Source organism: Aphelocoma coerulescens, chromosome 15 (genome assembly GCF_041296385.1).
Source record: "Aphelocoma coerulescens isolate FSJ_1873_10779 chromosome 15, UR_Acoe_1.0, whole genome shotgun sequence".
Lineage (NCBI taxonomy): Eukaryota > Metazoa > Chordata > Aves > Passeriformes > Corvidae > Aphelocoma > Aphelocoma coerulescens.
This window is the reverse complement of record NC_091029.1, coordinates 12,065,836-12,080,539: the sequence shown is the minus strand read 5'-3', so window position 1 is coordinate 12,080,539 and position 14,704 is coordinate 12,065,836. Positions and strand designations below refer to the sequence as shown.

Here is a 14,704-nt window from a genome sequence, read left to right as displayed (position 1 = left end):
GCTCTCCTCGGCCACCTGGGTGAGGACATGCAAAGTTACTGTGAGGGTGGGGAGGCCCTGGCACAGGCTGCCCAGAGAAGCTGTGTCTGCCCCATCCCTGGAAGTGTCCAAGGCCAGGTTAGGCAGGGCTTGAAACAACCTGGGATAGTGGAAGGTGTCCCTGCCCACATCAGGGGGTGGAACTGAATGAGCTTTAAGGCCTTCTCCAACCCAAATAATTCTGTCATTCTATGTTTATCCGAGCGCCCTGAAGGGCAGCGCTTACCCACCCTCCCCACTGACCCACCCAGCTGCATCCCCACCCTCCACTCCATGGCCCAGGCTGGGCAAGCTGGGCACAGCAGCATCAGAAGCCACTGATGAGCTCTCACATCACAAAGTGGAACACATCACTTTATCTCCTAGGGACTTAATAAAGTTAGAGCCATTAATATTAATAATAAATGCCAGGGAGTTATATAGAGAGCCAGGGGAAAGTGCCAGAGACTGGTGAAGTGTCTCGAGTACATGGGAAATCATTGAGCTTTCCCCATCATGAACAGGAAAATCTGTGCAGAAGATAAAAGTTAAAGTTCACAAACTAAAGAGATTAAGGAAAGGCAGAGGAAGGGTAAAAACAAGCCCTTCAGCGAGGCTTGTGAATGACAAGGATGCTGAGTCTTCCCAGCCTCATCTATTGTCCCACACCTTTTATTGCAAGAATATTGAGAGAATGATGGAAGAACAAGTCAGGGAGAAGGTCATTCATTTTGGAAAGGAGAAAAGCAAGTGGCCATGGCCACCCAGGCCCTGGAGGCAGGCATCTGTCTCAGAAGTCCTGAAAGTTTCTGCTGTTAGTGCCAGCTCAGCAAGGCAAGGGATGTGTGGCTTTTTGCCAAAGTGCCAAATCCCTGTGCTCACCCGGGCAGGATTCACCAGGGGCAGTGACAGACAGATCCAGGAAAGTGATTTTCTGTGCATGCACATTGAACCAACAGAAAACGTCACCTTCTGCTGTACTCTAGCAGCTGTAGGAGTTAAGGCAAATGAATAGGGCCAGCACTATGCATTAAAAAAACCCACATTGCTAGGAGCAAATCTGTTCCTAGAGCTGTAGAGAAGCATCCCAGCTGCTGCAGACACTCAGTGAAGAAGCTGCTCTCCATCAGCACTACTTTCTTAGGGCATTGGGAGAAACAGACATGGATTTTTCAGGACAGAGTTAGGAAATATAATGAATACCCATTTATGCTACTCCCACTAAAATACTTTTGGCCCAAGAAACAGGAGGCTGATGTCATATGATTTCGCAGCCAATCTGCAGAAAATGTGGCTGTGCATCCTTGCAGCCAGACTGCAGAACCAGACCATGTTGCAGGATAAGACAAAGGTTGGGCAAAGCCAGTGTCTCTGAGCCCTAATGGTGAGGGGGATATGGATATCAGTGAATTCACCCTGAAGGGAACAGCTCCCATCTCTCACTTGGCTGATGCCCCAGGACTTTGTTTTCCAGAGCACATTTGGGTCAGGTGAGCACATGGAGTGCACACTGATTCACGGGCATATGAACCTGCAGGGATGAAGAGGGAGATGTAACTCTGAGCTTTTCCCTTCTTCCTCAGTCAGAAAAACATATGCAGGAAGCAGCAGGTCTCTGGCACTCAGCCATCCCCACTCAACACCCACCAACACTGCTGGACAAATGTCCAGAGGAAAAGAAAAGAGTTATAAAATCTTCCCCGTTCTATTTCAGGCCCCACATTTCACCACTTGCCTCTGTGAGGGGCACATCCTGCCTGCCTCTCAGCAAGCCTTTTTACCCCCATCTCCTCCTCCTTCTCATGCCTCTCAGCCCCACATGGGATGTCCCTCTGGCCAGAAACCTGCATTCCCGAGGGATGATCCCTCCAGGAATCCAGGGCTAAGTAGCACCTGAGCTGATCCAGCAAACTGGTTCAGTTGCCATCAGGGAAAATCATAGTTAAATGAAATATTTATAAACCCAAGTTTAATTCTGAGATCCGATTGGTTACAAAGGGGCTGGGGCCAGCATGTTCCAGCTCTTTGACAGTCATATCCTATAACTGCTAGAAGAGGGTCTGGGCCTTAAAGCAAACTGTTTGGAAAGTTTTAGGCATGTGACTACAAATCTAGACAACCTCTCAGGAATATAGGTAGAGACATGGATATAAATATGGATATTGATATATAAATATGGGTATAAAGGTATAGGTATAGATGATATAGATAAAAATATAAATAGAGAGGTACATGTGCATAGGTATAAATGAGAGAAAGAAACAGAGATGTGCCTGTTTGTCCTGTGCCACCAACATCCCTTATACACGTGTGTGTATGTGTTTGTGTGAGTCATGCACATATTTAAGATATCTCTATAGATACACACATACATAAATGAAGAACCAGAAGGCCAGAGCTGGAAATATTTTATAACGATATAGAAAAAAAGCAGAGGAACCAGCTGAGCATTAACAAGTGCTCATATCATACATCCATGTACACCTCAGCACTGCAAGCTCTCACGACCCAAAAATCCTGAGTCAGCTCCTCAAAGTCACAGAATCATTTAAAATACAGACTCTTGACAAGACTATAAATTTTGACACAATTTTTTTCTCCCAGGTTTTCAGCCTTTAGGTCAAGCACTGCTGGGATCCTTCACATGCACTCAGGAACCATGTCCCAACCCCATTTATCACACTTGGCTCAGGTGTTGTTTTCCTATTGTGGTTATGATGTTCTTGTGCTTTGCCTTAATGTCATTCACATAAGCGGTCAGTCCTTAATATCTCATTACATCTCCTGTAAATTTATTCCTTCTCCATCACTATTCACAGCCTTGTGGGACAATTTAAAGCCTCTGCTTGCTCTTGGAGAGGTACTTGAGACATGAGGTTGGAACTGTTGACATAAATCCCAGAGCAGGGTGCTGGCAGGTGGCTGGGCTGCAGTGCAGGGTCACAGGCATTATTTTTAAAAAATTAAGGCAATTAGATGCCCCAAGACTTCTTTATCACAGGATTGGTTCCCAGTATGGCTCAGAGCTCTTCTGGAGGCTAAATTTAAATTATGGATATCGGGCCATTGTATCTCCAGATCCCAGATAAAATAATAGAAACCAGGAAAATACTGAGTTAATATGGGAAGAGAGAATTGACATGAGCCAAGGGCTGACTTGAGCCAAAGGAAGTCTGGATAAGATGAAGATGCCTGGCCATAGGGCATAGAGGAGCTGAGCTGGCAAGGGGAGAGCAGTGTGTCTGCCTTCCCCAGCCCCAAAACCCTGCGATGCCTCAAGGTGTGCTGCTTTGGGGCTGCAGGCACAGGGCAGAGGAGCACTGAGGACAGGTAACAGTCCGGTGCAGGCTGTATGGTGCCAACAGTTTTGGGAGCAGTGGGAACCAGAAATGCATCAAGGGATGATGCTGGGGGGACCAGCAGGCACAGCCAGAAATCTCAGTTTACCCCAGCAGAGTTTATTTTCCCAAAGCCAGCACAGAGTAAATCCACAACCATGGGATATGTTTGGGGTTCACTGTTCCCTGCCAGAACTGCACTCTCTAGGTATCCCCTGGGCTCACCCAGTGTGCCTCAACTACAAGCCCCAATGATAGTAACATCAGGTGGTCTCAAAGAGACTCCAAACCATTTCTGTGGACCACTTCTCCCCTCCTTCCAAGGCCAGGCTGGACAGGGCTTGGAGCAACCTGATCTAGTGGAAGGTGTCCCTGCCCATGGCATGGGGTTGAAACTACTTGGTCTTTACAGTCCCTTCCAGCCCAAACCATTCTGTGATTCTACCATTCTATTAAAAATGACAGAGCCAATGACAAAACCACCATGTCAAATGTGCCTGGCTCTGCTCTCCCTCTCCAGATGCTCTGTCAGCAAATGCTACAGTCCAAAACCAGGAGGTAGGACCCCAAGGCCGGGTCCCCAAGCTCAGAGCCAAGCTCAGGTCACACAGCCAATGGCACCCCCTCCAGCACCCTCCAGCATGCAGCATCCCTGGGAAGGGAGCACAGTCCCTGCTAAATGCATCCTCTGTGCAAAGGCAAAGCCCATGCCCAGACACCCCATGCACTGGGAAACAACTGCTCTGCCCCACCATCAAACACTGAGCCCAGCAGAAGAAGAAGAAGAAGAATCACAATTATAGGTTTTGAAGCCACTCTCCCATACTCGGCGCAGAGACAGAGTTACCACAGCTCACACAGAGTGGGCACACAATGGTTCCTGTCACCCAGTATCCTGACCTGGCTTCACTGTGGGAGTGAGTGCTGGGATACCACACAGGCTGCCAGCTGGCAGCTCATCCCTGATGCATCACACACCCAAGACAAACCCAAGGAGAAAATGATGCAGAGGTTGAGAACTGGGCCTTCAGAAGAGGATCCGGCATCACAGGACTGCAGCACTGGAGATAACAGCAGATTACTTCACTGTTTGAACATGAGCTCTTAATTAAACACTGAAATATCCAATCAGGGATGGGTGCGGCAGCAGTAGCGAGACCTCAGGGCTTGCCAGCAGTACAGTCAGCACAGCTATTTAGGGATCCAGGACTCCACTCCCCAGAGCTCTTGTATCACTCATCCGCCCATCAAAAGGTGATATGTGCGCAGTGCCAAGGTTATCTTGAGGGTGCTCTGGGCAACTGAAGGTCTCTATTGGAATGAAGGCGATGGAGCAGCTAAGGACCTTGAAAAAGTGTCTGAATCAATTCTCTTCACTTCAGGCTGGCATCCGAAATATTCCCTTTATGTGGAAACAGCACTGATGGAGCAAATAGCTCTATTCTGTCCCTGCTTCTTATTTGGACAGGGAATAGGTGAATTCCTACAAATACTAAAGTCCAGTACTCAGCTCTAAGACTGTACAATTTCCATATGAAACGTCAGTGAAACCCTTTGCTAGAACAATCAGTATCCTCAAATGCCTCTGTTTACCTCCGTGCATTTGCAGGTTTTGTAAGTCTGGGATGAAGCCCCACAGTCAGTGCTAAGCTACTCAGAGGCTGCAGAAGGCTTGTGTGAAGCCTTTGAAGACACTAATCCAAACCAGAGCTGAGAGATGGAGGTGCATTGCAGGGTGGCATTTTCAGGCATTTGGCCCTGCTATGCAAATACAGCTCTTCACAAAAATCTGCACGTCAGGACGGATGCCCACAGAGCACTGGTGTTCCAACGCTGCTCCAAGATTACACAGTTTTGCTGATGGGATACAAAATAAAGTGGAGCCGATAGCAGTGTTTGTCACAAGTTTAGTCAAGAAAGGCATTTATTCCTGGATGTGTTTTTATTCTTCAAGCATTTCAAGGAAACATATAAATAGGGCTTTCACAGAGAAAACTTACAGGTCAAAGTGTGCAGTGCCGTATTACCTTGGTGATGACCCATAACATAATCACAGTACAGGTCAAGGGCAGAAAACCACCTTTATTTTCTCACTGTGCCTTGCATAAAGGCAAGGATCTCACTCCATGGATGTTCAGTGAGTCACAACTTCTTTAGCCCTTCTGACCTGTTGAGTCCTTCAGCCCAAAATTCCTCCTGCCTCAGGCAGTGAAGACAAATTGCCAAGAAAAGGTCCCCAAAAGACATCTTTCCACCCACAAAGGCTACACAGGGATGCTGACTAGTCTGATAGATCAGCACCATTACCTGATTCCACTTGCCCTGGGGCACAAGTAACAAGGACAAGGTCATCCTAAGCTCCCTCTGAGGTGGCCAAAAGAAGCTGCAGGATGGAAGCTGGGACCTCTCCTCCATGGCAGCTTTGGGAACACTGACAGGACCAGCCATCACTCCCTGGGGTCCTGTGCTGGGGTCATGCAGGTGCTGCCAGGGGTGATGAGTGTGGGTGATCACGCAGTGCCTGCTCATGCCCAGCCTGCTCAGGACAAGGCTGAACACTGACGCTTCCACACCAGACCCCCATCAACCAGACAGTTTGCCTGGACAGGTGGCACCACAGCCCCTGCCCCTCCCCTCCCACATCACCCAACCTTCCCCAAAACCATACAGAGCAGGGAGCCCATCCAGCCCAGCCATTGAAGGAATGTGTCAGCAAGGGGAGAATCCTTGATGTCCGGGTGTCTACAGCTGCTTTCCCCACCGAAAGCAGCACAGATGGACAAGCTTCACCAAGAAAATAAAATCCCAACAGCACAGCAGCCCCAGGACCTGGCCTGTGCCTTCCCAAGCCATTCCCTTCCCACAGGGAAAAAAAATAAGGGCTGGCAAGTGAGTGACAAAGCTGTGGCAGAAGGAGGGTGCTGGAGCCCCACGTGTCTGTGCTGGCACAGCTGTCACCCAAACCTACACTGGGGCACGAGGCAGGCAACTCTGTTCCAGATCCGGCAGAAAGGTAGAAGCAGGAGGGTGGTGACGAACAAGGACATGGGACCCGGCAGAGCTGCGTCCCTCATGGCGCACGCTGAGCTCCCCTCCCATTCCCCTCCCACCCCCCTACCACTCCCCTGGCACTGCTGCAACCCCCCACAGCTCCCTGCCTGGGAGTGAGAGCACTGAGGAATTTGGGGGGATTAAGAGCCCAGTAATCCTCCATGCAGGAGCCAAGCATTAACATTCCCCCAGCCAGCGTCCACTGCTGACCTACTTCTCCCACGGGAACAGTGGGATGGGGGCCCGGCGTCGGAGGGCAGTCACCTGGTTTGGGCTTGGAGAAGCATCCTCCCATGGCGCCGGGCGGGACAGGCAGCGAAGGCGGGGGTGGGCAGGTCAGGGAGGGCACAGGCACATCCTCGCATGGTACGGGGCCAGCTCGCGTGTCCCGGCTCCGGCGTCGATCCCCACCTGCGTTGGGTAGAAAAGCTCCGTGAGAGCTGGTACGGCCGGAAGGCGGGAGCTGCAAGGAGGGGAAGCAAACCCGTGATAGCGCTGCCGCTTGTGCCCACAGCTGCCAGCAGCACTGCAGGCACACACTGTGGGCACCCCAGTGATCCGAGGGACATGGAGACAGCGTGCTGCTGGGGTCACCGTGGTGAGAGACAGTGCTAAATTCAGTTATGAAGTTTATAAATTCAATCATCAAAGTTAATTGCAAAAACCCTCATATCGTTTGTGGCCAGATTTTAATATCTTCCCAAAGCCCTGCCTTTGGGAATTAAAGCTCTAAGCACACAGGTCACAGCCCAAATACAATGACTGAACCATAAATACATTTCAGTTGGGGTTTTTATGTTGTTATTAGAAGATGGAAAAAAAGAAGTCTGCTTTATTGCACAGTCCTACAAGTTCCCCTATACCAGTTATGCTCATTCCTGCAGAAATGCTATTGGCTCAGGAACAATTAATTATTTAGAGAAAGGGTTTTTGATATCAGACCATTTTGCCTCAACCTCCTGTTTTTACACTATTAAGTTTTTGTTTTGGTTTTTTTTTAAGTTTTTAAGGTCAGGTTGTGTTTCACTTATTAGCTTTGACTTGGGGTGCTCTCAGATTTGGTACAGACTAAGAATTCAGATAAACTTTTCCAATTCTATTCCATGACTGAAAACAGCAAAAAGTCATCCAACACACTGGCAATAAAATCGTATATTTCATCCATTTTACTCATTCCTACCTGAATTGAACTAATTTACTATGGTTTTGCCATATATCTTTCAAAAAGCCCTCTGATCTGGGCAGGAAGTTAAAAGCAATTTCCAAATGATATTTTAAGACAGACAAAGTAGGCTTTTCTGTAGCTTAGAAAATGCCTCAAGATCTTTACAGTGAGAAGAAATTAGAGACGTTCCAGGAAAGGGATAAGAAGCACCTTCCCTCCTTAGCTTAAAATATCAACTCAAAATACCAGGATATATCCCTCTGTTTTCAGCTATATCCAAAATACACCTTCAAACTCCCCTTCCATGCATAGCATCACCTCGGCCATGCCCCAGCTGTGTTGCAGAAGCAAAGCCTGGATCACACTGAATAAGCAATCCAAGCTATAGAGGAACACAAGCCCGGTGCCTTGACCATGGTGCAAAGTAGGCATGTGCTACTTGATACTCTGCAGAGGGATTATTAAATGCAGAAAGCAGAGCCAAGAGCTCTTTTTCCAAGAGCATCCCATGAAAGTAGCATGACAATGTTTATGCAAGAGCAAATGCAAAAAACAAAAATGCCATGTAAGAAGGTGTATAAATGCAGAGGAAGATTTGGGAGCAGTGGGGGAAAATGGAGTGGGGACGTCACATGCAGTAGCTGCTGTAGGGCCCTTTGCCAGAACCACCAGAGAGAAAGGGAAAATGGCTTTGTACCAGGCAAACTGAGTCTTGAATCACTGATGTATCTGTGATACAGGACAAAAATTTAGTGCATATAATAAAATACTGTCACTGTTGCCTCAGGAGCAAACCAAGTCCCCACTAACCCAGATCAGCTCCTTGCAGTGGATTTCCTGCAGCAGAAGTGGATAGACATTGTGGAGGCAAGACAGGATCATGCTCCAGGCAAGCAATGCTCTGGCACCATCACAGCATTCCCTTGGAATGCTGCACATATGGGGGAGCACAGCAGGGACCCTTGGACAGGTGGTGGGTTGGATGGCAGAAAGGTGGCTCCCAAGTATGCCTCACCAGAGAATCACTCCAACTTCTCCAACCCTCCCAGAGATACTGATGTGGGACTGGTTTCTAGCTGGTCTGGCTGGTTTTAACAAGGCCTTGGGGGGATGTCAGAGTTCCTGAATGTCAGAACGTCAGCCATTCATCTGAGATACCTTTGCTTGGTTTGGACCTTAAAGATGGCAATCTGCAGCCATCCCCTCAAGCCCACTTCGCATCTAATTTCTCCACTGATGGTCCCTCCAGCCTTTCCAATGCACTGAGACATCCGCACCTCCCAAAGCAGGTCAGAGGGAAGTGTTTGCTATTAGAGGTGTCCCTTCTCCACTCCTAGAGTTCACCAGGCAAAACGAAAATGGTTCTTGGTAAGATTTCAGCTGATGCCATCAGAGGAGAAGCCATCTGGCTGCTCCCAGCCTCAGTCCCAGCAAGCACATGGAGATGCCTCAGAGTCACCTGAGACCCAGCTGGTTGCAGAAAGGCACCAGCCTGCCCTGCCAGACCAACTCAGGGGACACAATAGAGCCATGTCACTGCTAGTGGCACCCAGAGGTATCGATCCAGAGCTGGATCCTGCAGGATTCATGGCCAAAGCCATAAGCTTTAGGAGAAGGAAATAAGCTCTTATACAGCACAATGTAGCTGAACCCAGGATCACCTGTCAACCTTTCTAGGTCCTGAAGGGCAATGGCCTGACCTGAAGAAGGTGTCCATGCTCAGTAAACCACTTCATCATCTGTTCCCTGAACAAAACAACACTCTGTGGCACACAGCTGAACAGGAACCTTCAGCATCTGCTCAGAGAGGGCAAGAAGGAATGGGCTACCAAAATACAAGGCAATTGTTGTGGTGCTGAGGAACATACTAGTCCCACCCCTAAAAACCCTAGTGTGAATGTGGAACTGGCCCTGGCCCTACACCAGGCTGTCTGCAGAACTCCATCATCCACAGAGAGCACTGCCCAAGCATACAACCAGGGACACCAGCCTGCTCTCAAACAGGAGAAACTGGGAAAATGATCCAACAGGAGAAACGTGGGAAAAAGTTTAGTTCTACTGACCCTGGGCACTTCCCCTGCACAGCAGCAAAAAATGTAAAATATGGCAATGTCAAGCTATAGTGCAGGTTAGGGATATCAGACCAGACAGCCCACCTGGCTCAGCCCAGTGTCCACTGCCCTGACATGGCCACAAGCAGGCAGGAGCAGGGCAGGAAGACAGGGACACTCCAGCCCACACTTCCTGCTGGGCTCAGAGCAGGATCCAGAGCCTGCATCGCTTCTGAGCAGTGCAATGCTGGCAGAGCTATTATTAGCACTGTGCTTCTGCTCTCTGCAGTGCCCCAGGCTCCTGTTTTAATCAAGTGCTCTGCTGTGACTCCAAAATCCTTTCCAAGAACTAATGTGGCAACTATGTAACTATAAAAGTGTATTAGTACATTGTAGGTATAAATAATGTTTTCCCCCTGAGCATCAGTTTTGTTTATCGCCCCAGTATCATCTCACCTGGCACCCAGGTCCCTCCCATCCAGCTGCGGCATCTGTCAGCATCTGTCCTGTTGCTGTAAATAATCCTGCACTGCCTGCCTGGAAATCTGGCATGGATATGAGAACCAAGCCATGCCCTGTGACACGGACATCTCCCCCAGATGTCAGTTTGCAGGCCGAGCTAGCTCCAGCTGGAGACCTCTGTGGAGCACTGAGCACAGACACACTTGTGCCACTGTTGATGGAGTCCCCTCAGCCGTGATTCATCTGCTATGTGAGGGGGCTCTGGTGCACATGGACACCAGCTGCCCCTGTGGCCTTTCCAGGCTCCTCCAGACCCCCTCACTGAGCTTCTGGCTGCACACTCACCTTTTTGTGGACATCACCCTGACCCCCATTCCCTGATCACACCAGCCCTGGGTGCCACCAGAGGAAGAAGAGGCAAGAGGACTGCTTCTCATTCCCTTCCCACTTGCCCAGCACAAGTCCCCACACCTGGTCCCCTGGACAGACTAGAGGGGGGTTTCTCCACCTCTCAAGGCAGCTCTGTCCCCTCCCCATCCCATTGAACCACTTCTCTCAAGCCCTGGACCCAAATTTCCTCTCCTCGGTGATGTGGGAGCTCCCAGTGTCATCAAGAAGATGACTGATATGATCTCCTGGCACCAGGGGCTCATAGGTGTGAGGCCAGAGAAGGCAGGGACTCGTTGCCAACTCGCCACATGCTCCCAGAGAAGGGACCCTGCCCTGGGGCTGAAGCATGGAGGAGACAAAGATGCCAGAGCAGCTGCCAGCTCCTGAGGATCCTGGATGTGGCTACCAGAATAAGAAACATCTCTATCTCTGGGTCTTACAACCCCAGATCCTCCAGGCTTTGCACAGCCCTGGTCCTCTCAGAGCTGCATCTCCTCTGCTGCCCTGTCCTCCTCTTGGGACAGACCCAAGTGAGCCCTAGGTCAGCTGGGGACACAGTTCAGGTTCCCAAGGCTCAGGAACATGACCATCATTCCAAGGAATCCAGACAACAATGGATGCTCCCATCCTGCCACCATCAGCATCCAACCTCCATTCTCCCAGGGAGATCAGGATCATGTGCTCAGCCAGACTTTCTCCTCTCTTGATTTCCAGGCACTACTACTTGGACTGGCTCCCTCCCACAGCTGGAAACACCTGAGTGATCTCTGCCATGAGTCCAGCAAACCAGACTCCAGGGACTTTTGTCTTCTCCATACAGGTGAGCTCTCTGCTTCCTTTTCAGTGCTCTGCATCAGGATCTAGAGGAAAGCTGGGCAGCAACCTGGCAGAGCACCTAGAAGACCTTTGAGGAAGTTTTTGAAGAACCAGTGGAATTCAGTGAACAAGTGGGACGTCTGGGACCTGCTCTGTTCCCAATGAGATTACTTCCATCTCTTCATTGACATCACCAGTCTGAAGGAGAAGGGCTATGGGTCCATGGAAAGCCAAGGTCCACACAAGTGAGGATGAGGAAGGTCTCTTCTCGAACACACACCAGGATCTCAAAGCAGAGGTAAGCAAGAGATATGTCCCAAAGACATTCTGTCAGGATGAGGAGGAGAACTTCCCCAAGGTCAAGGGAGAACTCCGCAGTATTGGAGAACTAATGAAAACCACAATGGAGAGGCGGGTAGTGTGGGCCCTGGGGTGGCTGTTTCCCAAAGACAGTGGGATCAAAGGGCCAACCAAAGAGACATGACACCCCTCAGCAGCTTTTAATGCAGGGAGCATGGACCCAACACTATTCATGACAGGACCCACTAACATCTGGGGGTACTCAAGGGTACCAGACCTTTTCAGATGGGTACCAGTGGGAAAGATTCAGTGGTCTACAAAGAACAAGAAAATCCATTCCTGGTGTCTGGAGATCATCTCAGACCTCCTCACCCACACCACATTTGCCAGATGCAGCACCTATTAAAAATGGGAACAAGAGATGTTGAAAGATTTCACTTCCTCAACACTTTGGAGCATTGATGGTCTCCTGGTAGGACTGGAAATTTTTGCTCCCAGGATACTCCACTTCTGGAGTATTTTTGCCATGCTAAGAACCCCTGAGGTGCCTCCAGTAGAGGAAGGAAAGGGGTTGGGCAGCTGTGCAGCAGCCATGGCAGCCCCAGGGGTCGGGCACAGGTGTTGCTCACATGCTCAGGGAACAGCTCATTGCCAGTTTGGGGTCAGGAAGGGTCTCCCAGGGAGATTGGCACAAGTGCCAGGGGGCTTTTGCCTTCCTCTACAGCTCTGAGCATCTCCCCTTGCCAGGTTCCTTGGGGCTCTTTCTGGCCAGGGACTCCCTGCTGTGGCAGGGGCAGGAGTCCAGCTGTGTCTGTGATCTCTCCACCTCTCTTCCCCCAGCAGCTTTGTTTTTCTAGCTTTCAGTCACTTGTAGCATAGGTCTTCTAAGGCGATGTCCAACAGCTCCACACTCAACAGGAGCTGCTGGTTTTTAAGTGCCCCTGTGTACAATAAAATTTTCTTTTTATTAAATCTGAGTTCTGTTGTCTGCAAACATTTGCCTATTTCTGCCCCAAGAACTTTTTCCTTCAGAAGCTTTATCAGTTCCTGAAGATAATTCTTGGACTCAGAACGATGTTACAGCCATTTGAAGAGCTCAGCACTTTCTTCTTGAGACATCCTTCATGGATGTCTCTAAAGGGTCCATGTCAAGTAATTTCTTTTCTGCTCTGTTTAAGGACTGAGCTCAACATCTGGAAAACTTTCTTGTCACCATCCATGCTTGCAGGGAAGGGCTGGCTCTGATTCTGGTCCCTGCTGTGGGAAAAAACAAGCCCTGATCCCAAACCATACCCTATCTACTCCAGCACTGCCAATTCTCCGTACATGCAAAATATTTTCTTTAACACAAGGCCAGCGGGAGCCATGGAGCAGTCTCAGCAGCAGACCTGTTTTGGTCACACCCAATACACAAAATGCAGCACAGACCCCACCACAGCCTCTCCAGCCCATCCCACAAAGCATAATCTGTCCCACAGGGCAGCCCAGGCTCTGGTCCCTGGACACAAGGATTCTGGTCCACCTGGTCCTGAACATCACCAGGACCCAGAGCATTCTTTCCCACCTACATCCTCACCACACACAATGGCACCCAGCAGTGGACCCCATCTCTCAGCCCCACCATCACTCTCTGTGGCTCTATCCCAGCCAGACACATACCCACCCTGACCCACCACACACCCTGCCACATCACCAGCCCCCACACACCAGACTCACAGTCGAGGTGTGCTCTTACAAGGGCTGCCCATTTCTCTCACTTTTCTGGGGATCTGCTCTAGTTTGACTCCCACAGTGATTGTCAGAACTAAGCAGTGGGCTACCACTGGTGGTTCCCCCACCACACGTGGTTCCCCCACGCCTGTGCCAATATTAGAAAGACTTTAGAGTGGTGACTCCGCATCCCCCTGTCCTTGATAAGTACACCCAGACTGTCTTTCTCCATCATACCCTGATGGTCAACTCTTGTTTCACTCTTACTGCCACCATGCACCGTCTCATGCCCACTTCTCCTCCATCTCTGCTCAGTAGTGCAACTCCAGCCACCAGTGATGCTTTTCACCTCCAACTCCTCAGCCAGTTTCAGCTGTTTTGTGGGCAGAGGGCATTAATAAAAATATATAAGGTGGATCCCAAGAGTCCTGCAGTTCACCAAGCAGCATGCCTGCCTCTGCTCCAGTATCCTCCTGGCCCTAGTGATCCTGCCAGGGACCAGGCTTCAACCCAGAGGTGCACCAGCACTCTCCCACAGCACACCTCCTTCCCTCCCCAAAATCAGCCAGTCTCCACTGGTGTGGAGGAATCCCATTCTGTCTCCACAAAGCCTGTGAGACCAGGAGCCAGCATAGACCTCACAGTGGACACACCATACTCCTCATGGTGCAGAGTGGTGGTGAAACAGTATTTGGGCTCCAGCTGTTGTCCGAGCACAGCCACACTATCAGTGCCCCACAATCCACAGGCACCTTCCTGCCATCCTCACCACCCTGCAGAGATCAGTTCCCCCAAAAACCATAGCAGCCACTGGCACAAAGTCCTGCTGCTCCCCTCCTGCAGCTCCCCTCTCTGCCCACCCTGGGGTCCATCCTCCACCTGTTGCACCACCTTGGGTGCCACAGCCCATGATCTCAATGAGGACCACCCCTGCTTAGGTTTTCCAGTTCCCAGCAAGGTCTGGCTCAGCAAAATCAAACTGCCCTGTCTCCAGGGCAAGCCAGACTCTGCTGCCAAAAAAAGCAGCTCTCTCCACTGGACACAGGACTCTGAACACAGCCCAGGCATGACTGGAGCACTGGGGAGCCCAAGGCTCTACCCCCACCCCATGGACCATGCTGTGTACTCTGTGTTATCAACACCACCCGAAGCAGCCCTGCTCTGACCCCGGGAAGGGGCACACGGCTCTCCCGCTAAGAGGAAAGGAGACAGTGGGGAGAGAATCAAGTCACACAGAAGAGAGTGTGGCATGGGATGATGTTTTTATGGCAGGGAGAACTTGTATATTTAAAATAATATGAGGATGAAAACAGACAGTCTGCATCCTGAAGTTAACATTTTTGTGATGAATCACACTACAACAGATGAAAAGAGAGTCCCACAACCCCTAGCTGTGGTTCCCA

At 50.1% G+C, this 14,704-nt stretch overlaps 1 protein-coding gene across 3 annotated transcripts in view; it reads right to left on the bottom strand.

Moving 5' to 3' along the window:
- The window catches only part of AIFM3 (AIF family member 3), a 46,185-nt gene extending 39,483 nt beyond the window's left edge, over nucleotides 1-6,702 (bottom strand). For 2 of the 3 annotated variants that reach the window (XM_069031089.1, XM_069031088.1), the window contains exon 1: nucleotides 6,672-6,702. In XM_069031089.1, the coding sequence (XP_068887190.1) occupies nucleotides 6,672-6,702 (31 nt within the window). Of the gene's footprint in view, nucleotides 1-6,650 lie in introns of all 3 variants that reach the window. The other variant, XM_069031087.1, reaches the window with a different exon arrangement.
- Nucleotides 6,703-14,704: the final 8,002 nt, after the last annotated feature.